The 23,893-nt window shown below is 43.9% G+C and overlaps 1 protein-coding gene across 1 annotated transcript in view; it reads left to right on the top strand.

Moving 5' to 3' along the window:
* The first annotated feature begins 708 nt into the window (after positions 1-708).
* Positions 709-23,893, top strand: part of smtnb (smoothelin b) — a 49,534-nt gene continuing 26,349 nt past the window's right edge. The window contains exons 1-5 of the mRNA XM_061071294.1: positions 709-1,035; positions 16,096-16,253; positions 17,861-17,939; positions 18,030-18,108; positions 18,991-19,070. Of these exons, the coding sequence (XP_060927277.1) occupies positions 985-1,035; positions 16,096-16,253; positions 17,861-17,939; positions 18,030-18,108; positions 18,991-19,070 (447 nt within the window). The 5' untranslated portion in view covers positions 709-984. The remainder of the gene's footprint in view (positions 1,036-16,095; positions 16,254-17,860; positions 17,940-18,029; positions 18,109-18,990; positions 19,071-23,893) is intronic.

The following is a 23,893-nucleotide window of genomic DNA, read 5'->3' as shown; positions in this document are numbered from 1 at the left end:
TTTGGAGCTGCATCAAATTGTTCACACTCATTAATATCAGTCCCCCAAACATGCCTGCTTCTTTCTCATCGAGATGCATGTATAATTTTTATAAATTAACGAAAATGTTGAAAAATGACCGATCTATCAATTCTTCAGGAAGTGAAAAAATAATAATTCTGGATTGGGAACCTGGGCCTCAACCGAAGGTTCGATTCCCGACCCGCGTCCCTGGGCTGCATGCCTTCCCCCACTCTCTGTCTGCCCCCCCTCACAGCTTGCTCTCTGTCCTCTCCGAATAAACAATACATTTAAAAAAAGTGTATATGTGTAGCATTGTAGAAGATATAACATGTGATGGGTTCATATCAGGAGAATTTTTGGCTTCACTTCTGGATATTGGAAGGAAGTTGAGACGCGCTGTCACTCTTTATACAGTTTGTGCCACACACACAAACACAGGGTTGTGTCTACGTGACTTCAGAGGACATTCCAGTAACCTCAACATTTTGTCCCCATAAAGTATAGTTTGAGGTCCCCACAACATAAGACCAACAAACACACACACAGACATACATACACACAGGGCTGTCGTTTCCGGTGTCCCCGCACGGCGGCGCGCACTAAATCACCCCCGGGAGAGGCGGGGCTTCATAGGGAGAGGGGGCGGGGCTTACACCTTTGAGTGGGAATCCTCGGTTCAAAACGCTGCTAACGTTCCCGCACAGCAGCGTGTGCGTGGTGTGTGTTTCCTTGCGGCTCCACAGACGAACAGTGGATCATGATCTTCTCCCCGAGCAGGACACCACTTCACCTCCGCTGACCCACAACCAGCTGCTCGGACTGAAGACTGAACCAAACACACAGAGGAGGAGAAGAGAAGAAGAGGAGAAGAGAAGTGAGGAAGAGAAGAAGTCGTGCAGGTGGCTCGTGTTTGGTGAAGCGGACACACAGACACTCACAGTCCGGGACCTGCTCGTCTCAGCCGGCTTGGAGAGCACGAAGATGTCGGTGGAGAGTTACTCTGCGCTGGATGAGTCCTCTCTGCGAGCTCTGGTGAGTGACATGCTGTCTGTCGGTCTGTCGGTCTGTCGGTCTGTCTGTCTGTCTGTCTGTCTGTCTGTCTGTCTGTCTGTCTGTCTGTCTGTCTGTCTGTCTGTCTGTCCCTCTGCATCTCTGTCTGTCTCTGTCTGTCCTTCTGTGTCTTTGTCGGTCTGTTTCTCTGTCTGTCCTTCTGTCGGTCTGTCTCTCTCTCTCTCTCTCTCTCTCTCTCTCTCTCTCTCTCTCTCTCTCTCTCTCTCTCTGTCTGTGTCTCTCTCTGTCTGTCTGTCTCTCTGTCTGTCCTTCTGTGTCTCTGTCTGTCAGTCTGTCTTTCTGTCTGTCTGTCTGTCTCTCTGTCTGTCCTTCTGTGTCTCTGTCTGTCCTTCTGTGTCTCTGTCTGTCTGTCTCTCTGTCTGTCCTTCTGTGTCTCTGTCTGTCCTTCTGTGTCTCTGTCTGTCTCTCTGTCTGTCTCTCTGTCTGTCCTTCTGTGTCTCTGTCTGTCTCTCTGTCTGTCTGTCTCTCTGTCTGTCTGTCTGTCTGTCTCTCTGTCTGTCTCTCTGTCTGTCTGTCTCTCTGTCTGTCTCTCTGTCTGTCCTTCTGTGTCTCTGTCTGTCTCTCTGTCTGTCTGTCTCTCTGTCTGTCCTTCTGCATCATTTGAACTTGTATCTTGTTCATTCCTCCACATGGGTGTGAGTCCTCATGAGGAATTTAACCCTCTTATAACTGACAGTGCACATAGTGGGGCTTTAGTGTTCGTCTCAGTCCACCATCATTTTAATGTCGTCATGTTTATATCTCACTTTGCTGAATCTACTTTTGAAAAGCCTTAAATATTTCATTGCATAATCCGTCAATAAATAGACAGATGAAAGGATAATGAAAGTGACAGTGGACGGTTTAACAGACAGGTGTGTCCGACTTTAAGTTTCACAAATGTAAGTACAGTTTTTATTCAGCTCTTGTTTGTCGTAAAATTCAATATATCTGGGCTGGTGATAGTGAACACAAACAATCGGAAGATGTTCCTTTTATAAATTTGTTTTAAATAAACACTTTTTACACTCAACAATTCATTGAGCAATCAAATCAATAATAGACCGAGCTGTGAAGAAAGTAAAAGTGGGTTGAAGAACTGTTGTGAAGTTCCGGTGTGAATCAATGATTACACACAACAACAGACTTGCTTACAAAACAGTGGAAGGACGTAAAATTCATTCTGATAGTCGGTGATTCACGTGATACATTACAGTCGTATTAGTCATGTCCCAGTGATTTCCTGAGGCACAGGAAGGTGAGACATCATTAGTCTGTCTGTCTGTCTGTCTGTCTGTCTGTCTGTCTGTCTGTCTGTCTGTCTGTCTGTCTGTCTGTCTGTCTGTCTGTCTGTCTGTCTGTCTGTCTGTCTGTCTGACACGCACCGTGACACCTGTAACACTGACACTTTTACAAGGATGCATGAGTCACGCTGTCCTTATTCAGACAACGCCAGGCGGGGTTTTCCTGAATCGCGGTTAGACACAGGAAACAATCGTACCTGAAATATCTGAGACAAGTGTTTACTAGCTTTTCATTTCATATAATCTATTGCTAAAAATGAAACCAACAAGAGATTTGGATCAGTAAATGGGGAGAACTCTCACTAACAGCACAAAAAAGACCATGAACTTTGTCTTTTTCTTTTCAAACACAGGTATCACTGCTGCACTTCTCTCTATGATAATGAGCTCTAAAGTCAATATCCTCACTAGCTGCTTTCCCGAAAATGGCCATTTCAAACAGACAAGTTGGTTTCTGTCCTTAAAGATCAATACATTTTACAGGATATTTACTTTGGATTCAAAGCATAGTTATAAAAGTGTGATGATATATAAACGGAGCCATTGTTTTCCCTGGAATCATCTGGTCACGAGCTGCAGTCACTCGCTTCTCACAAATCACTTAAATGACAAACAGGAGTTCACGGAGGAAATACGATTTTCCTTGAGCATAAATATTTACGGGGTTGGCTCGCACTGTTTACTCAAAGCAATATGGGTCTTGGTTCGAATCCCGTTTCGGGTGGGATGTCTCTGTGTGTAGTTTGCATATCCTCCCTGTGTGTGTGTGTGGGCTTCCCCAAGTCTCCGACGCACAAGTTGATTTTGTGTTCTTAAAGATCAGTAAACCTGACAAGAAAATGATGTTTACTTTGGATCTAGACATAGAATTAAATGTTGGGAATGTTTTGTTTACCAGTTTGATGATATTTAAACAGATTTCATTATTTCCTTAAAGTCTGGAACTCTCTGGCCACGAGCTACAGTCGTTCTCTTCTCATGAATCAGCTAAAGGACTTATCTTTAAGTGACGTTATGACAGTGGGAGAGCAGGAGTAGGCTGAGGAAATTTTTATTGACCATAATTATTTACTAGGGTGGCACGGTAGAAGTCCGCAACTCAACCAGAAGGTCTTTGGCCTCGAATCCCAGCCGTTCTCTGAGTTTTCATGCTGTCTCGTGTCTGCGTGGGTTTCCCAAAGTCCAAACATATGCAAATTGGTGTTAAGTTGAACATAGACTCTAAAATGACAGTAGGTGTGAGTGGTTGTTTGTCTCTATATGTCGGCCACGTGACAAACTGCCGCCTCTTGCCAAATATCACCTGGGATTAGCTCCTGCCAACACTTAAATCATAAGTTTCATAGATAATCAATTGTTATAATTACTTACTTTCAGTTCTCGATGGCGTCGATCGTTCAGTTTATAGATTTTGTTTGTTGAAGGCCAGAGTAGGAAAGACGTAGTTAAACTGAAAACACCAGAGGAAGGAATTAGAGTTCACCACAAATATTGGCGGAGAAAAAGACTGAGGAGGTTTTTTTGTTGGACCACTTTTAGTCTTTTGTCCCTCAACTGCCTTTTTATATCTGCAGTAATGCATGATGTCATATAAATAACCTCGTCAAACCTCAGCTCATTGTTATCAGGCATCTCAAGCTCCTCTGAATCCTCCTGTGTTGCCTGAACCTGCCGTTAAAAATGGGATTCACAATTTGAAATGTCTCGTCGTCTCCTCTGTGCCGGATTCATGGAACAGAGCGTCTCCTCCCAAGCTTCCCTCCACCGAAGCCTCCCCCCTCCTCCTCCTCCGATGTGACCACCAGCGATAAGGTCACCAAGATCCCACATCTGCACTGATGATGTTTGCGGTGACTTGAGTGTCAGCATTTTCCACAGCGAACTCGGCTCAGAGGACATGATAGAATTGTTTAGCAATAGAAGGATTTCGAATGGAAATTCTTCAACACGGACTCGAATGGCGCTTTGGGTGTTTGGACTTTGTGAATCGAGAACTGCAGCTTAATTAAACTGCTGGAGGAGCTGCTCTTCAACAACAGTTAGACAAGGAACACAAACTCCAGGGCTCCGCCGCGGTTAATGAACTCAACAGTCAGAAGGTCATATGGCCGCCTCTCTAACGCCACTAATCCCATCTCTACACTTCTATTCAAAGCCCAGGCTGCCTTTTATATTGCTTATTTAATCCCCTCCATGGCAACCAGGCAAAGCATTTCCCTTTCTCTTGGCCGCCACGATTATTCAAATATCCACAAAACACGAATCAGTTGGTGTCCTAGTTTCTCATGGAAAGGTCGTTTGGTGCTTAAGATCTGTGGACACGAAAAGAACGGGGGGGGGGAGAGATGCCGTAGCCAGTTGGAGAAAAGCTCTTTCGAGCTAAACCACTCCAGCCACTGTCACATAAAAAACGATTTTAACAGACCATTGCCCGCGCCCAGCGTGATGATTATCACCTGTAACAGGCCTGACTGTCCTTTGTGTCAAACCTGCAGGACCAGCCCGCTCCACAGTTGTCGGCTCCTGTTGTTGCACTTGTCAACCTGCCTACTAAGTATAATGTTTGACTCTGGCATCTGTCAGCCACATCACCGTCTCTTTTCTAATCATCTCCGGACACCTCACCTCCCCCGCAGCTGCTCTACATCACAGGAGGAATGCAGCAACATGTGAACTCTGACAAGCTCACAAATTCGCTAAAAACGTCAATGTTCTCATAAAGATATCATCGTCTCTCACCGCCTGTCGTCTGCTTGTGCACAAAGTCTGCCCTTTTATTTTTGAACAGGTGTCAGCGCACTGAGACTTTCTGTCCACTACGCCTGCTGGGCTGATTTCACCTGCTGGATGTCTTGCATAATAGTTTGTAACTTCTCTTGTGAGCTCTGTGACCGTCCGCTCTCCCCTGGTGAACAAGAAGCATTCACACATGCTTAAAAAGGGTCATTTCACTCCGTGGCGTGGCCTCTGTGATTTATTGGGCCCCTGGGGATTAGTTTTATGGCTCTCTGGACTCCTTTGTGCTCGGACAAGGGTTCAACGGTTACAGTTGGAGAGGATGAATACATTTGTTTTGTAGTCTCCCAGGTCAGTCCCCAGGTTCTCTTTATCCCCCAGAGGCATGGCCCGAAATGTCAGCCTCATCATCAAGAACGGATAAATCGGAAAAATTACGATACCATTAAACTGTCGTCTGGGAGGTTTTTAGATTTATGCGCTGTGTTTTTCTTCTGTCTGCTTCTCAGACTGTATTTGTTGGAAAATACCTTCTTTCTTTGACTTGGTCTCATTTTGCTAGCTAGGGGTTTAAAGTGATAAAACAGTAGACCTTGTCAACAGTCTTGAAAACCATTTTTCTTTTCCATCAAAGACAGTTGACTGCTTTGTTGTCTAAGAATCTGCAGATACAAGCTGCTGCATGCAGCAAATCTCCCTTTATAATAAGCTTCCCCAGCTTCTTGCTACATGCAAAGAAAAGAGTCTCAAATGTTTTATGCTCCCGACGGCTAATAACAGCTGGTACTTCTGGGTTTGTGCAAAAGGGTTGTCGGGGCCATAAACTACAAGCACACAGTGCACACCTGATTTTTTCCCCCCCCTGCAACCTGTCATCATTCTCACAGGTATTTATGCCCTTCACGTATGCACATAGAGCTTCCTGTATGATTAAGTTTCAAAGATGAAGAAACAGGTTGCGGGCGGTTCAACATTCAGAGCAATTTTCCACTTACTAAACACACAGAGTAGTAGTTTTCATACATGAACTGAGGAGAATGAACAGTGGGTCTGAAATTTTTTTCGGAGTTTGGCTTTCACATATGAAGAATGCAGCAGGAGGTTGTCCAGGTCATTCGCGTTCACAACAGCGGTAAAGTGTCTGCAACAATCAGGTGAGAGGTGGCGCCTGGGCAGAGCCTGCAGGACTGGATGGAGAAATCTTTGTTTACAGCACATCACCGCGGTTGGCCCCTATCATCATGCGATATTTTGTATTCTTCTAGTTTCGCATCTGTCGCAACACTCACTCGCTGGGAATTTTCCAGACATTTTCTGCACGATATACAAAGCGGTTGGCCGCAAAACTTCAGTGTCACAGCTTACAAGTTATCTCCACTGTTGCAGTGACAGGACTGAGCCCATCACAGCGAACAAGAGCAGACTTTACCCTCTGAATAGACAACTACACGGACAGGGTGCAAAGAGATAAGAAAAGAGGGCTCTTGTTTGTTTGATAAAACAGGAAACGTGTTGGTGGACAGTGCTATATATATCCCGCCCTATTTTGGCTCTGAAAGGACTCAACTTTGACATCATTCGCATGCAAAGTCCACCAAAGTCTATTTTTAGTCTGTGGCCATAAAGTCGATTGTTTTTGTGGAACAATAACTCAGATTGAATTTAACACATCTAAACACAACTTTAAATTTACTTCAACAAACATTTACTCCATGTATAAAGTTGGAATTGAGTTCATTGTGACCAACTTCCTCCGTAAAGTGGATACTTGGTATTGTTTGGTCATTTTGAGAAGTTGGGTACTTTAGAAACCTAAGCTGCCATTTGATTATGAGGAGCAGTCTATTATTTATTATTAGAGAGAATAGAATATTGTGACAGTAAGTTCAACAGGGTATCTCTCACAGGCTGCTGCTGCTGGTGTCCATGTGATCATATGATTAGATTCTTACAGCAAGTGAATTAACAGTTTGTCACTGTGCATTAGCCTGTGCTTGTTAGTGTGACTCCTGAACTTATATTGTAAGGGAAGCATCAGAAATACCATACCTCCTTTTGTCATGATGTAGACTGTAGAACAAAAGTGCTTATGATCTATAACACCATTAAGATGCTTATTCCCAGGAGATAAGGTGATTGGACCAGATGTAGTTGAGAATTAAAAGACTGTTTACAACGATGGATGACGCATCTCAACTTCCTCCCACTATCGAGAAAAGAAGCCAAAATATCCCTCATACGAAACCTTCCATCTTGAGCCAAAGACATTGTTTGGAACCAGAATCTGCAGTAGTCAGTAATAAGTGTGTATCCTTGAGTTCTAAGAAAAGTGTCGAATGCATCTGCTTCAGCATTAAACCTGATTTAATGTAAAAGTTTGGGTCATGCTATACTTTAGCTCGCTTTTTGCTCTGCACTTTGTCTTTCCTTGTTACTTTTATATGTCTAGCAGAGTAGGACGGCAGGATGTGAATCATGTCAAAACCATTCAAATAGTCCACAGTGTTCCATTCAAGTTTAGTTACCCAGTATTTGGATATTATTGATAGAAAGAGCTTATATACATATATCTGCTAAAGTGACAGACTAGCAGGACTCAGAGGTAGACAAAAGAGTTGTAACTTCAAGATCTAATATCTGTGCAGTATAGAGTAAGAAGGTTAATGCAGTATATTCCCTGTTGAAAAATGGGTCTGTTAACCGAGGGGTGAACCAATTTGCCATCCAAGTTGCTGTGGTGTGTACGTCTGTCTGGTAAGTGATCAAACAGAGAGGGTTGTTGTGCCAAAAGGAAAAGGTCTGGTTAAGGGATTTTTGTCTGCTGTCTCCTTCACCACCACCAGGTATCTCTGACTGGTGAAATCCCAGTTTGACTTACAATGCTTTAGATTTTCAGTGGTCTAATCTATTATTTCCCAATACAAGCAGACGCTTTACAGTATTTTTCACCTCATCGTACTGAGGTGTGTCTGTGTGTTTTAGTTTGTGCAAAATTATGACACTTGAAAAGGGGGAACTGGGTTTTCTCTCATGGGAAAAGAAAATTGTTGCCGTTGTCGTTATGAAGATGACCGACGGATGGCTTTGATTTTCAGAAGTTGAAGTTCTCTTCAAGGTACCATAGCAGGTTCTCTGTACAGCTTTCTCAATCTCCGGCTCTATATAGAGGAAAAGAGCATACAGGAAGCAGCATACAGTGCTGTGTGGGATCAGAAATGTAGGGTTTATGCCAAGCAACACACTGACACAAATATTAATGTATAAATATATCACATCTTGCCGGCTTGGGAAAGCACGGTGTGTTTTAAAATGAAAAAATATCAGATGAAAGAGAGAGAGATATAAACATAAATACATCGTCCACATCAAACATACACACACTGTGATTTAAGCCTTTTCTATAGGGACTCTCGGAGGAATGTCATTTCCTGAGATCTGCAAAAAAAAAAAGAAGGCTATAGTGCGGATGTTGATGTTTTTCTTTCCAGCCCACTGTTGTTAATGTTATGGCATTCTTGAGATCCACACAGCTGATCTGTTGGATTTAGTTTGGCTCTGTCTGTCTGTCAGTGTGTGACTCTCACTCCCATTGTCATAGTCAGTGTGGATTGTCGGAGTCAGCGTGGCTGGCTCTCATGGATCCATTAGAACAAACTGTTTGTGCGCTGCAGCCTCCCAAAGTGCTGTTTCCTCCCGTGGGACGTCCTGCTACTCTTAACTCATTTAATCAAAAGTGCTGGTCGTGCTTTTTAGCAGCAATCCCCCATATCTGGAGAAAACCCACCATGCTTTATCTATCCTCACAGGATGAGGCCAACAGATGAGGTATTTTTTAATCTCTATTTCTAAAGGCTTGCTTCTCCATAATACTTTATTAGAACTTCTTATGACCACCATTGGCAGATGGCAATAAACCAACAAGGTGCGGACAGCTCCTTTCCTCGTCGCTTTCCTTTGATTAATGTCCAAAAACGCCTGCTTTTGAGGAAAGGCCTGATTTGGTGGGACGTTAAACTCAGAGATCCAATGCAGCAGCACTAGAGGAAGTGAAGATCCTGGCATCCAAATACATGAAATACTAGAATAGTATTTACTAGAGTTCATATCTCCACCATAGCCCCACAGTCCCCTTAAATTCAACCAAGCTGCACCAAATTTCACACCTTCATTGCTATTCATTTCCCTAAGGGCCTAAGTCATCAAGATCCATTAATTATTCCCAGAGAAGTTGTTGAAAATGTCAAAAAACATCTGTTATCTCACAAGCACAGAAGAAAGTGTGGAATGAAAAAGAGACTCCTTTTGTGTCTGCATTGATTTTCCTGAATACAGAGATTTTCTTTGTGCAAAGCAGTGGAGTTCATGGAAATCTAATGTTAAACATGAAACGAGACCTGTCAAGCAAACCAAACATTTGACCCACATTCCTGTTCACTTTCAGGGGAAATATACTGAAGTGAAATCAGGAGCTGCAGACATTGTTGTCAAAGTGAATGGATTGGTTTTGCATGCACATCTGGTTGTATCACAATAGCTCTGCACAGGCCACAGCTCCTGCCTTTGTCGGAGGATGCCAAACCTTTTGATGAGGCAGCAGCTCCCAAAATGTGTAGCACGCTTGTCCCAACAGGGCCGTGAGTGACCTGGATCCCTCACTGTGACCTGAGCTGCCTCTCTGAAGAGAAACCCATTCATGAGGGGACACAGAGTGTAAAGCCAGACAAGTGGAATGGGCCAAAAATGTCTCGCAGCCAGGCGGGGTTATATCCCTGATGATGTGTAGGGTTGTTTGTAATGGAGCGACATGCAACAAAGCAGTAGAGGTTACAAATCATTGTTCAGGTCCTGCACAGAAGCGAAAGGCCAATATTATACGATTCGGATCAGAGTGTGGACCATCGTAAAGTGCAAGTGCTGAATAATCTGTCAGCATGCGGCACATGTGTGGGTTCAGTGCATCATTAAATTCCTATAGAACATTTCTGAAGCTTATACCCCCCTCTGACCCACATGCATTCCTCCAGTGCGTCTGTTCTTTATGCCTGCTACCTCAAGTGTAAAGGGGCACACTGTTTTCAGGTCTGCTCCCGGCCTTTGTCCTACCTTCCAGTTATTAGTAAAGGTTAAGCTTTCCTCCACGTGGAGCCGCGCTCGCAGAGCACGTTGCCACATGCGCAGTAATCTGTGTTTCTCCCTCGCTTGCTTGTATATTTCACTGGAACCTTTTCCCCTTTTTTTTTTATACCAGACAATAAAAGCCGCAGCACAAAGAGTTTTCACCTCTGTTCCGCTTCATTTCTTTGTTAATTTTTTCCGCCGAGAGGTCACTGAAACTCCCTCTTCTGAGAAACCAGCAGTCCCGTGTCCTGCAGGGCTCTCGTGTATCCTGATTATATTTCCATTTTTCAGTGGGTGTGGTGTACGCATGCATTGTTTTCCTCAGGTGTTGGGAAATGATTTACAGGCTGCTACCTGATTCTGATTGGAGTTTTGTCCCCACCTCCCTCACAGAAATCCAATAAAGAGATTGGATACATTTATGGGGGACTTTCTCAACCTTTTATAGTCCTTCTCAATTGTTTATTTGTGTGTCTCTCACTGTCTGTACTCGTCTGCCTTCCTCAGTGGCAGCTGGTAATCCACTTCAGCTCTTCTGAAAGGAGTGTCCCACGTGTCCTTATAAGGGCAAACTCCCTTGTAGGCCTGACACAAGAGAGTTTGAAGCACTGATCCGATGCTGCCTTGTTGCACTCTAACGTCAGCCCGCTCTGGAAATTATTACTGTCGCCCCGGTTTCATGCTTTAACACGCGCTACCCCCCTCAACCCTCACTCATTACCATTCACGTGGACGCACGTACGTGCACAAACATTCTTGCACAAAGTATATGTAATCCATTTATGCCAGGAAATTTACAGGAAAGGGTTAAGTGCAAAAACAGAAAACGACATTAAGCACATGTGCACCCACCGGGAGTCAAAAGGTCGGGGCTTGGTCTGAGGGGTCGTTTTGCTCCTGGATCTTTTGAGGGGGGGGCTGTGATGACAGCCCCCCCCTCACATAAGGCAGGGACACTCTAGAATGTAGGGCTCTTATTTGAAATTTTGTGATAATCATCTTCGTTTGTTTTTATGATTTTCCTAAAAACCTGTCTGAGGAATGCTTATGTTTCAAACCTTTTTGTCATTACACAAACAAAGCTGAACTTTTTAAATGGAAAATTCCTAAATATAAATCACGTGGTTGTAGTAAAAAAAAAAAATGTAACTCAAGTCATGGCAATACAGGAAATTTTTTTTATTTGATTATACACATAGCAGCACAATTTGGTAAAAGTGATTATTTTGGACAAGTTTATGATGTGATGTAATAAAGAAGTGGTATCATGAGACAACTTTTTTATTTATCAAAGCCAGTTAGAATTTTGGAATTTGCATTTCTCTTACCCCAAAAGCCAAATTCATACAGTACTGTTTTATTTATAACTTAGCGGTACTTTATGGAGTCTTTGATTTCTTTAATTTTCTTTGAGGACTTGGCCTAACCCAGCTGTTTTGTTTTCTTTGGCTCACAGGCTTGTTTTCTCTTAACTGGAAATATCAGTTATTGTTTTTATCAGAGGTATCGTTTTCTAGTGTTTTTCTTTTTCAGTTCAGCGTCAGCTTGCTTATTGGCCTCCGTGTCTCTCTGGTCTGCACACCGGACGGTCATTTGACCACTGCACACGCTTCACTGCCTAAACAGAGACTGATTGGTCATCTCTTTTATTATGGCCGTGCATAATGAGCAGATTGCACACAAACAAAGAAAAGGTTGTCGCACTCACACACGCACAATTTTGATGGAATTAGATCACAGCATTTGATTGTTACACGATTAAGTTAAATCCAAAAACACCCGATTAAAGAATCTGGCTGGGCGTTCAATTAAATCGTTCAGTGCTTAGAACTTTGTGATCCTCGGTGACGAGCGTGTCTTTTGTAAAACAAAAACTAGATGTTAAAGTCAGATCATATATCTTGTTAACTAACATGTTTAAGTACTCAGCCTACAGTGCAAAGACACATATAAAAACCAGAAGACAGAGCCTGGACCTCATAATCGTCTCATTACCAATAATCCATGTTTGAGCGGCTCAGAAAGAATCTGTAATGCTATGTATTCCCATGAATAATGCTGTAATGAATCAGTCGGTATAGAGGGGTGTGATTTAGACAAATCTGAGCTTGTGCAGTATTTTCTTTCTGTTTGCACGCCACTTTAGCTGAGTGCTCTGTCTTATTTCACTCCCACAGCTTAATCCAGTGTTGCACCCACAGGTACAGCGTGTGTGTGTGGACCCACTGATACTGGCCCAGTATGTTTTGAGGAGGATCTTTTGAGTTCCTGCTGTATTCTTACCACGTTTCCCTCTGAGGCAAAATACAGTGAACCTTTCAAACTCTCTGCATCTGTAAACTCCATCTCTCATGCGCGGCGGACGAGTTCAGAGAGAGTTGCTGTCCTCAGAAGTGCGTCCGCCGCCAGCTGGTCGGATTACTGCTAAACCACGAACACTCTCTAATTGGCCGTGATTGATTGAGCTGCTTCTTCTTCGAATGCCTTAAGATAGGTTTGTGGGTCGACTTCATAGAAAGCCTCTGCTGGGCCGGACGTGAATCAAATGGAGCTCCGGTATGGCACATGCCTTAGCAAGCCTGCCCGTGATGTATCTTGCTTTTCACCACAGTAGAATTCATGCCAAATAAGGTCATCTTTCGATTCAGTAAGTAAGTGCATTCGGATTAAAAAGACAAACTTCGAAGTAATACCCCTCTTGAGTGACCTCTCCAGTTTCTATACAGGATTGACTCCTCGGTCCTCACCCCGTCAATCTTATCCACTTCCTCCTTCCTGTCTCAGTGCGTCAGCTGACTTTGCAGAAGTCGCCAGGTGTCACGGTGACGAGTCGTCAGTCAGCGGAGCAGAGAGCGTGATATGACTGTTGCCCTGGCGTCATTACAGGTGCTGACAGCTCGACAGAGTCTCAGTGACGGCGTATTTTCTGTAAAACATAACACTTGTGTGTATGTGTGTGATTTCTGACTCACACGTCTGTTAGCAGCTAAAGCAACACTGCGTGAAAAGCTGTTTCTGTCTAGGTAAAACGGCTGCTCTTTGGGTCACGGTGTTTTTATTTGGAGTAAATGTGGCACTCGGATACTCAGGCCTGTGGGCTGGTTTGAAAAATTCCTTTGGGGCAACGGCCGTTGGTGAACGGTGCTGTCACTGAGTAACTTCATTGATTTTTACTGCCCCCCTCCTCCTCCTCCTCCTCCTCCTCCTCCTTCTCCTCTGAGCACAGATCACTCACTGTAAAGGCCACTGTCATGTGGGACTTTTGTCAAACGCACCGTTTCTGGGTGACCGTTTGTTTCCGTCTCTGGCTCTTTAACAGCTCTCCTGTTTTCTTTGGCAGGCGCCCAAGTTCAAGGTGTGGTTTATTAGCTTGCGTCGCACCCTCTCGTTACTTTCCTGTGGAGCTAGTGGTCATTGGTCCTTTTCAAACACGTCAAGGAAAAGTCAGTTATAGCTGCTGGCCTGTGCCAGCCGGATTGGCCCGTTGGATCTAGTGTATAAATCCTGCAGCCAATCCCAAATCAGTCAACATGCATGATGCAGCCATGTGTGCATTGATTAGTCCGTTTAAAAAGCATGTAAACATGAGCTGCTGCTGGTTGAGTTGTTGCAGCTGACAAGCTTCAAAGTGCTGCTAAATGTTTTTCATCTCTTATCACCACATCATGACTGTAATTGCTTCTGTTTGAAAAGATTAGTGAAACTGATCCGGACAGGTCTGCCATCTGTCACATGCTCTGAGTCTGTCCATTTTTTTTTTTTTTTAAGTCCAAATACTTTCTTTTGGGATTTTATCTGATATGTGCAAAACACAGCCTGTTATTAAATGCCAAGCAGGAGTTACTGTTTTTGAACTGAGGCCCAGGCCTGAGGCTGTTCTCTTACATCTCAATAATGTATAAATACATAAATCAGTCAGTCCTAAAACTTGGCAGCATTTGTGGACTGTAATCACACCATGACGTTGGTTCAGTAGTGGGCCTGGGAGTGTGATAACAGACGGCTCCCTAAGTGTTTATTTAGTCTGAGTGTGAGAGACACTGGTCGAACTGAACATTTCCTCTCTCCTCTCGTTACCTTCATGCATCACAGTCAAAAACCTGACACTGTGGCTCCTGGCCGTCGTATCACCTCATCACCGCCGGGTTGGACCCAGGCTCAGACGATGATTACACTGCCATCTCCTTTCCTTGTGAGTCAGCAGGAATGTGAGGAATGACCTGAGCGCGGCCCGGACCTTTCCCACCCATTTCTCATCTGCCCATTTTTAGGCATACCGAGGTCTAGCTACTCATTTTCATTTTCCCCCTCTTTCACTTTGTCTGCTCTCCCCTCCCTTCCTCCTGTCTCATATCCTTTTCTTTGGGCCTTTTTTTCCCCCTGAGCACTTTCTCCTCTTACTCATTCTTTTCAGTCAGCTCAGCACTTTAAATTTCCACAAATTACAGTATATAGGAGAGCCCCTCTGAGTGAGTGCAGCTTGGGCTGCATATTTTGACAAACCACAGCAAGACTTCAAAAACCACTGGCCCTCCTCATGAATTGTAAGACCCCCCTCCTTCCTCCCTTCTCTTCCTCATCCTCTGGGCCCAGCAGGGGGAGCACATCAACCCCGTTTTCAACTCACCAGGGTGTACGGCTCAGCTTAGCAACCACATCCAGCTTCCTTTTATTTAAAGGCGGTAGGCATTACAAAGGTATGTGTCTTAACTCTGCAGGTTTTAACTGGTGCAGCAGGGAACCTTAATGTGTGTGGGTGTGTGTGTTGAGGGTGAGGTTTATAAGAGAAGCCTGCCAGCAGAGCGGCTCATCTCTGCATGTGATGACAGGTTCCCGCTGTTGACCAAAGGAGAGAGACGTCTCCAGTTTGACAGCAGAGGACTCCCTCTACCCTCATGTGTTCACAGCAGCTGCTCACTTGAAAGCATCCATGTACCTGTCTGCAGGCGTGCTGCACACACACACACTCACACGCCTTAATTACTCCTCTTTTTCCTTGACAAAATGTAAACCCCTTTAAGTAATAGTCACTCGAGCGATGACATGGTTTAGTGAGTGTTTAAAGTGAGCCACTTCAACATCTGTGTGTCTGAGGCCTCATGCGACAAACTTACTGTTCCACCAGGATGAAAAACCGCCAGAGACGAAGACACCTAAGTGATAAGTCGACCTTAGAGAGCAGAACACGCTTCTCTCTTGTAGCCGAGCACCAGCTGTTTCTCATCCTCGCTCAGGTGGTCCCGTCTTTTCACATTAGCCCAGTCGGATCACATGTCATCACCTGTCTATAAGCTGTCCGCTGGCCCTGCTGTACCTGTAACTCACATTTAAAAGTAAGCCGGGGAGGTTCAGCCGAGATTTGTCCTACTTGCTTTACTGTTGTTCCCATTCATCATCTGTCAGAAGTAACTCGGATTAAGCTGGCATAATTAAAAATGACAAATGGAGTTCGCGTGCAGGTGGATCCCTGAACTTTTCAGGACACTGTTATTTCTATTTGACAGCTGTGTGTTTGTGAGGCCACTTTGGATAAAGTCTGCCCCCGCTTGTAAAGCAGTGCCTTGCTGTCCTTGTTTGGCAGGGTTAATTACAGAGGGCATCTGAAAGAAGCCTTCGCTGTGACTTGTATTTTGACCCAAGAACCCTGCAGTTCTGCTTATTGACCGCCCTGTACTTACACTGAGAACAAACTTGTGACCCTTTAGGAGCAGATTCTTGTGGTGCAGTCACTCATGGATGCAAATATAAGAATGACAAGTACCTCATATTAGCAAGCCAAATCTTTCGCCCTCTGTGAAGTGTCCTGCTGGGATAGCACACTAACCTTCACATATTCGTCTCACGTCTTGTTTTGTGTTTGTCTATTTTTGTGTTTCGCTTGCAGCTGGATGGAGCCGTGGATCTGGACGAGAGACGACTCATCCGTTCAGCCATCCGGGAGCTGAGGAGGAGGGAGATCGAGGACATGGAAGCCGCTTTGGCCAGCAAGAGATTTCGACCCACACGCCAGAAACAGCAGGAGGATAAGGAGAATCATCACAGGTAAGAGCACACACAAACACACAGATACACACGAGCTGCTTTCAGACATGCCCTCGAGTCTAGATGCTTTCCTGAAAATTTTCTGCCAACCCCCTAGTAAAGTGTCAGAGTGAGTCCACGTGAGAATACAGGAGAAAAATGTCATATTGGAACAGCAAACTCCAGAAAACATCTCGACCCAGTATTCATAAAATGTTCCTACTTCTGTCTCTATGAAGACACTCACTGACAGGGTGCAATCCCTAAATATCCAACCCCAACCATTATGATAACCCTGAGATAAAAACCTAAATCTAACCGGAACCTTTACACCCAAGTTTTAACTCTTAAACAGCCCGTTAAAGATGTGATGACTGACCAAAATGTCCTCACTGCACAAGGTCTATAATTCAAACAGGCCCTAATGGGAGTACTTGTCCATGTTCACACACACACAGACCTGTCCTAATGACAAACGGCACACAGTGAGTAGAACTGTAGATGCTTTGTAAACACTCTCACATATTTCGTTTACAATTTACAGTTATTGTTTCCTTACGTCAGATTATCAGTCAGCATTTATGTCATGGGAGTAACATTAAAAAACATTTAACAGTCTCTCCTAGCTTCATTATATAAATGCCTATTAAACAGTTGATTTGCAAAGTATCATTAAAACATTTTGCTCTCCTGAGACATAGCTAACAACAAAACCAAATTAACAATATGGTATGGGAATTTGAACCTTTTGATGGTCTTTAGTTTCCTCTCTGTGGGTATGAAATCCTGAGCTCCTCACAATAGGACGGCCCGAGTAACTTTACAGGTGTTAATTTAAAACTGGCTCCAGTTCAAGGCTGTGGAACAATCCCAACATCTGGTGTGGAGCACAGTCAAGATTTGACACTAATGGTTATGAAAAGGAGACCCGACCTTCTGCAGCCGTCTTTCTCCGTAACAGAATCTTATTAAGACCAGTGGCTGACTTGGGCCGAATTATTACAGAGGCCTAATCATTTCCATCCATTGCTGCTCTCAGATGACTTGCGTTACAATAACAAATGCAAAGCCTCACTGGAGCTGCAACAGGAGACCTACCTGCTGCAGCAAATGCATGCACGTGTACACACGTTAATACACACACAGTCTTACGGACCCATCTGAAAGTTGCATTACCCCGTGCCTCTCCTTTCCCGTGGAGGAATGTGAAAGATTCCATTCCTGCATGCCACACATCCGTTTACAACGAGTGGAGGGAAGCAAGGATAATGAGAGGACTGGAGGAGTGTATTAGTAATAGAAACCAACATAAAGGCAAGCAGTGAAACTGGTGAAATACGAGACTGAAAGAATGGAGGATGGATGAGAGAAGCCTTTTCCAGGCGCTGTGTGTCACTGCTGTCAAATCTCTTATGGCTCGGCATCACTTTTTCCACACTCATGGTTTTTCTTCTGGCAAAGAAAACTGTGTTATCTTGAATCTGTCTCCTGCTGCCTTTCACACATACACTGAAGCCTCAGATCAGATTTTGATGTTTAAAGATACTATGACAACCAACTTTTCACTTGTCCAGTTATGGTCATTCATAATAAAAACATTTAACCACTTGACTGTCTCCTTCTCTCAGGTCAGAATCTAATGAAAACTTGGACATACTGTCACGAAAGCTCCAGTCGATCCAGGACATTGATGAGCTCACGAAAATGGTGGGTGTTGATGATCTTAAATAACAACATATGGTGACGCTGCAGCATGGTGCTCTGTAGACTGAGATCTTGTGTGTGTTTTGCTTGAAGCTCCGTGCCGCCGGGGAATACGAGGAGAGGAAGATGATTAGAGCAGCCATCCGACAGATCCGAGACGAACAGCAGCAAGGTGAGTCCAGTTTGATAAAGCCGAGTAAATCACACCATTTTTAGACATGAACTATGGGAAATTGAGTTCAGATATTTTCCAGAGTGCCTTTTCACATATTAAGAACGCAGCAGGAGATTCTCCGTGTCACAACAACAGGAAAGTGTCCAGAACATTGATGTGAGGGTTGGCGCACTTCATAAATCTTTTCACTGATAAAAGGGAAATGTTTTGACTTGGTTGTGACCCCACTTTAAGGACAATGCATTTTGACACTGAAAATAATAAGCCTGAAGTTGAAGCTTTAAAAATAAAGTTAAAGGTCACAATGTCAGATAAAATGGGCCATAACTAGAATTTTATTTATGAATGTGTCGCCGCAAGAAAAAAAACATTCCTAATATGTTGTGATATCCTAGATGTCACTGCTTCAGTGTGGATTAAACTCAGGGATTTGATTTATTTTGACACGTAAGTCGGTCTCTGATTGGCCTGATGAAATAACTCTGAACTGCCAAAACTTAATAACGGCTGGTTTGAAGTTAATCCAAAATAATAAAAAAAAATGTATACATATGTTTTTTTTAAAAGAAGCTCTGGGGATAAATACACATTGTTACTGAGTGTGTGCGCATATTTCACAAGGGACAGATAGCAGCCTGTCTGGTGTGGCCATCGTCTCTGTGGTAGATCTACCTATGATACTGGATCAGATAGTGGATTCCTTTCATTCCTCAGCCCGGTCTGGTCTGTGTGAGGCCCCTGTCAGTCTGAAACACTGTGATGCACTGACACCGTGACACACACACACAAATATGTGAGCAACTTCCACTCTGCAGAGTCTATTTGTGTGTCATCTATTCAATTCTGATTATTGTCTAAGCACTGCTGCCTGTGTTTTAGGAACTGTGGAGAGGGTTAAAGCTCCCGGTCGCTGCCTGGATCCTGAGAGCGTGGAGCCCCAGGGCATCATGGGAATTGGAGTGAGTACAGCAGAGTTTAATAAAGTGATCTATCACTATAATTGAATGACACAGCAAGAAGCAAATGCATTATGTTCATCACCACCATTGCAGCTGATGGGCAAACTATCTCAGATTTAACGTGCACTCCTGTCAGCTTCCATTTGCAAGAATGAACTGAGCACAGAGCAATTTGTGGGTGCTGAGTCTGTTTGCATGGTAACGCAGACCGCCGAGGTTTCTCTGCCGCCACAACTAGGAATGCAGCAAACAACAACAACAAGCATTGTGACTTGAGTCACACAGTGTGTCATTAATGGGGCTGCAACACACACTCGCACTCACAGACAAACAGGAAAGTACATGCAAAGGCTATATCACGAGGCGAGGAATGCGTTTTGTTTCAACGTCCTTATCCTGGTTTCTGGACGAGTATGTGGAGAGAGATAAAATTGACTCTGACCTGCCGGGAGTTCAGTGAAGGCAGCATCTGGATCTGTGAGCACAGGCGTTTACTTTAAGCATTGAGAGTGATTGGGTTTAATCAAAAGTAAAAAATCGATTTTAACTAGAATTGCGCTAAATAGAGTCAAAACCCAACAGTGGCCTTATGAAACCACATTTAAATTTACAAGTGCTGGATTTTTATTTAGATGATATATCTGTTATTCATTCTATAAAAAATATTGTCTCCTCTCTGCATTTTTTTCTATCATATTAACATATGCCCAATTTTTATTCTACGTGAATTGAGGATGTTTTGCATTTTATCTTATTGGTATATTTTTGGTGTGGTATGTTTGGTTTCCAAAAATGACATCACTGATTCTACTACACCCCATGTGCATCTTTTGATCTTACGTATTTATTTCGTATTTATGTTGTCTAAACTAAGAAAAATTACAGACACTCAAAAATATGCACCCCCACAAACAAGTCCGATTTTTTTTCATCAAGATCAATAAATTATTTTCAGAGTAATCAACCAAGACGCTGAAAAACATTTCACAATGTTATAGAAAGTTAAAAAAGTTCTTGTACCCATTCACCCCCCCAATCCGGATTCCAAAATTGAATGAGCTCCTCCTCGGTTTATGCTCCACCTCACCAGAGAATCTCATGGAAATTGCTTGAGTAGTTTTTGGATATTCCTGCTAACCACAAACAAATGTAAACAAAAACCTGACCTCCTTTTCGGAGGTAATTACATTTTGACGACCATCTCTGTGAATCCCTCCGCTCTCTGTAACGCCAGACTTCCTCCTCACAGCTGATTGTCCGTCTAGCGGAGGACAAACAAGACTGTGTTTTCTTCTCTCTCTTCCAGTGCAACAGATTGAATTATATGGTTGTTGCAGAGATCATGATGTGAAGAGACTTGAATGCCTGGTGTTATCTTATCGGGCTTGTTTGATCACTGAGATTTATTTCTCCCTTTTTAAAAAGAATGCTCTGTTTCCAGTCGATGAGATCTCTATGTAGAAAAAAAAAAAAATTTACTTTGTGCGCTCACCGCTGTTGTAACCAAGCCTCTGAGTGCTTAAAGTGATGAAACGCTTACAACACTGTGTCTACGCTTTGAGAGAAAATACAATCAGTTGTTCTATCAGTGCTCTGTGTTCTGGTTGTTCGTGCGTAAGAAACCGTTTATATCGTCAGAGTATTTTCTCTGTCGCAGCCTGTGCTTCACTTGCGTGCATTCCCGGGTGTGTTTGTGTTTTCTCCTCAGATGGGAAGTGATGATAGGATGTTGACGTCACAGGATGCTCTGGCATTCAAGCGTTTTTACCTCACTTCCTGTCAGACGGCCGAGTTGTACGGTGGTGGCTTTGTGAAACACAGGCGGTGTGATGGATGAGAGGGTGGGTGTTGAAGATCTGGATAGTGGGGGGGGGTTGGACAGACAGGCACCCCACCAGCTGTGTCTCAGCAGTCTAGTCTGCACTGGACTGGGTACGTGGCCAAAAACAACATCGGCCCGCAGCAGCAGCAGGGCTCCTTCCACTCACATCACAGCAGCGGATCTCTTTGAGCTGAGTCCGATTGTCTCTTTGCAGATGGAGGTCCCTGATAGGCTTCCACAGCGGCCGAACGCACAACAGCCAAACGCACAACAGCCAAACACACAACATGCAATATGACGGCAGCCTGAGACAAACACCCGCTGAAGAGCTTGTGTGACAAAGCCGTAAAGCTATTATACGTCACAGCTCTTCATTAAAATTGTGTACTTACATTATCGAAAATATTTTTCACAATGGTACGTTTCAGTATGGCCGCCTTAAATTGCGTCATATCCTCTTTACCCATGGTGTTCCTTGTCTCTGCTGTAACTTCCAGGGCAAATGATGCATGGCGAAGGAAAAACACACTGTTAGCCAGTCGGGTGTCTTAATTGACCATGATTATTCATCGTTGTTTGCTATGTAACGTAAATACAACTAAAATACATTACCTCATCTGAGAACATGATTTGTGCCTGAATCGCATCAGGTAGATTTTGATTGGCAATGATGGTAAAGACAACAACTCTTTAGATTGAGAGACGCCAAACAGCCAAAGTTAACTATTGTACGTTTAGGAGGGAACTTTTATCGCGTATGTGCCTGTTTATTAATGTAGTTATTCATGTGGAATTTTACCAGAATCCAACTCCCATTAGAATTTAAGAACTGTTATTAATAGGCACGGTTGACGTTTCATAGCCGAGGTACGGTAAAAGTTTCCTTTTGCTCATTCGGAGAAACTGTACTCTCGCGGCTTATAAGGAATTTAATTATATGTATAGAGCGGAAAGAAATGCCAATAGGAATAAGGGATGTTTATTTAATTATTTCAGGATAAAACAGTGTAAAAAACCTGATGATTTTATTGAGGATTTGATATGTTAACATATCTTTGTCTTAACATCAAGAGCAGTTAGAGAAATAAAGAAAAATTTGGTCACAGTAATGGCAGTGTGTCAGAAGTTAATGAGTCAACCAGGCAACCCTTTTAACCTGTGTGTGTGTGTGTGTGTGTGTGTGTGTGTGTGTGTGTGTGTGTGTGTGTGTGTGTGTGTGTGTGTGTGTGTGTGTGTGTGTGTGTGTGTGTGTGTGTGTGTGTGTGTGTGTGTGTGTGTGTGTGTGTGTGTGTGTGTGTGTGTGTGTGTGTGTGTGTGTGTGTGTGTGTGTGTGTGTGTGTGTGTGTGTGTGTGTGTGTGTGTGTGTGTGTGGTCCCTGTGGAGACAGACTGGGAGGGAGGGGAAGTCAAGGGAGTGGCTTGTTGGTATTTTGTGTGTGTATGTATGATGTGGCTGAGGGAGTAGAGTGGCAGAATAGTGAACGTCCTGACTCCGATAGGGTAACTGCTTAGAGAGAGGGAGGAGAGAGAGAGGCAGTCAGTCCAGTGAGGAGAAGGTAAATGTCACTTTGATTTTCCTGCTCTGGTGTGTCACAGATGTAAAGCTCCTTCCTGACTTTCTTCATCTTTTTATTACAACTAAAAGAATTGCTAGACATAATTCCACATCTCTCTACATCTGTTTCTGTCTGTTTGAAGAATAATGGGACGTGCCTGCCTCTCTGTTTAACTCTCAGGTTTGTGTACATAATGTTTATTTAATTTTTTTTGTGTTCATTTTCACCTTTTATTAATTTCAGCTGGCCTTAATGATGCATGATAATTAAACTGGCTCATTGGACAAACTTTACAGATTGTATAATGCAGTGAAAGAATGTAAAACAAAATGAGTATTTTTTGGGTTTTAAATGTATTTTGGGAACTTGTCTCTTTGAGGCTGCAGGTCAGCTGGGTGTTTTGGGAGAGCACAGGTAGGCTGTGTGTTGGGCGTGTGTTGCAGCTTCAGACAGACTTTTGTTTGTTCCCTGATCTCATCATAAACGTGTTGCAAGACGAGACCTGAGGAAAGAGCAAGGCTTGAATTGTCTTAAAGCCGTTGCAATAGGCCGGACTTTGGAAAAAGTACAGTAGATCCGCTTTGAAAAGCTGAGAGTGGCATGTGGTGATTTGCAGTAAGTAAAGATGACTTCTCCTGTGGGTTTCTCACTCCAGACTGTGTGTGTGTGTGTGTTTGTGCATGTGTGTGTGTGTGAGAGATACCCAGATGATTGCTACTTCATTCCAGCTACTTTATTTCAATTATTGGAGTTGAGCCGAGCGTGTGGTTCCTCCGGCTGCAGTAATGGAAAGTGAGCTGCCAGGTTTCGTCTTCTCTCTTCCACGTGCAGGGATGGTGGAAGACCCTCGGATGATTCTGACCTCACCAGTGATCGGGACTGATGAATTTACCTTTCATGGAAAAATGGAGCATTAAAACTCAGATGTGTTGTTAATCGCTGCTCTCTGAACCGATGGTGGAGGAGGTGTGCAACCTCACCGCTGGCTCAGCCTCGGCCTCATTGTTGTTTTAGATTTTTGAGGGTTCAGAGGAGTCCAGATGGCCCACGCCTCGCTGTGGTCACGAGAGAGGGGACAGTTGTTTTTGTGTTTATGAGTTTTAGATTTTGCAATTATAGCTCAACACAAAGAAGCCTCCTGATGCCAGATGGGGGCAAGTGGTTAGGGCGAGCGTCGGAGTGGGACGGCGTCGGTGTTCCACTCTGTCAGGTCCCCGAACGTTGGGGCCAGGGCGAAGCCGCTAATGACAGCTCGGTGGCTGGCAGCAGGTCCCGCGTTCTGCTCTGCGTCTCCAGTTCCACTTTATCTTCCCTTTTTTCCCTTTGCCTCACTGTCTGTGAGAAATATGTTCCCTGTGGTTTGGTGGGAGCTGTGAAATGACGGCTGTCTGTCTGACTCCTGGTGGAGGCCGCAGAGGGAGAGGAGCAGCGGGTGAGGAAAGACTC

Source organism: Limanda limanda, chromosome 5 (assembly GCF_963576545.1).
Source record: "Limanda limanda chromosome 5, fLimLim1.1, whole genome shotgun sequence".
In the NCBI taxonomy this organism is placed as follows: Eukaryota; Metazoa; Chordata; class Actinopteri; order Pleuronectiformes; family Pleuronectidae; genus Limanda; species Limanda limanda.
This window is presented reverse-complemented; position numbering and strand designations above follow the sequence as displayed.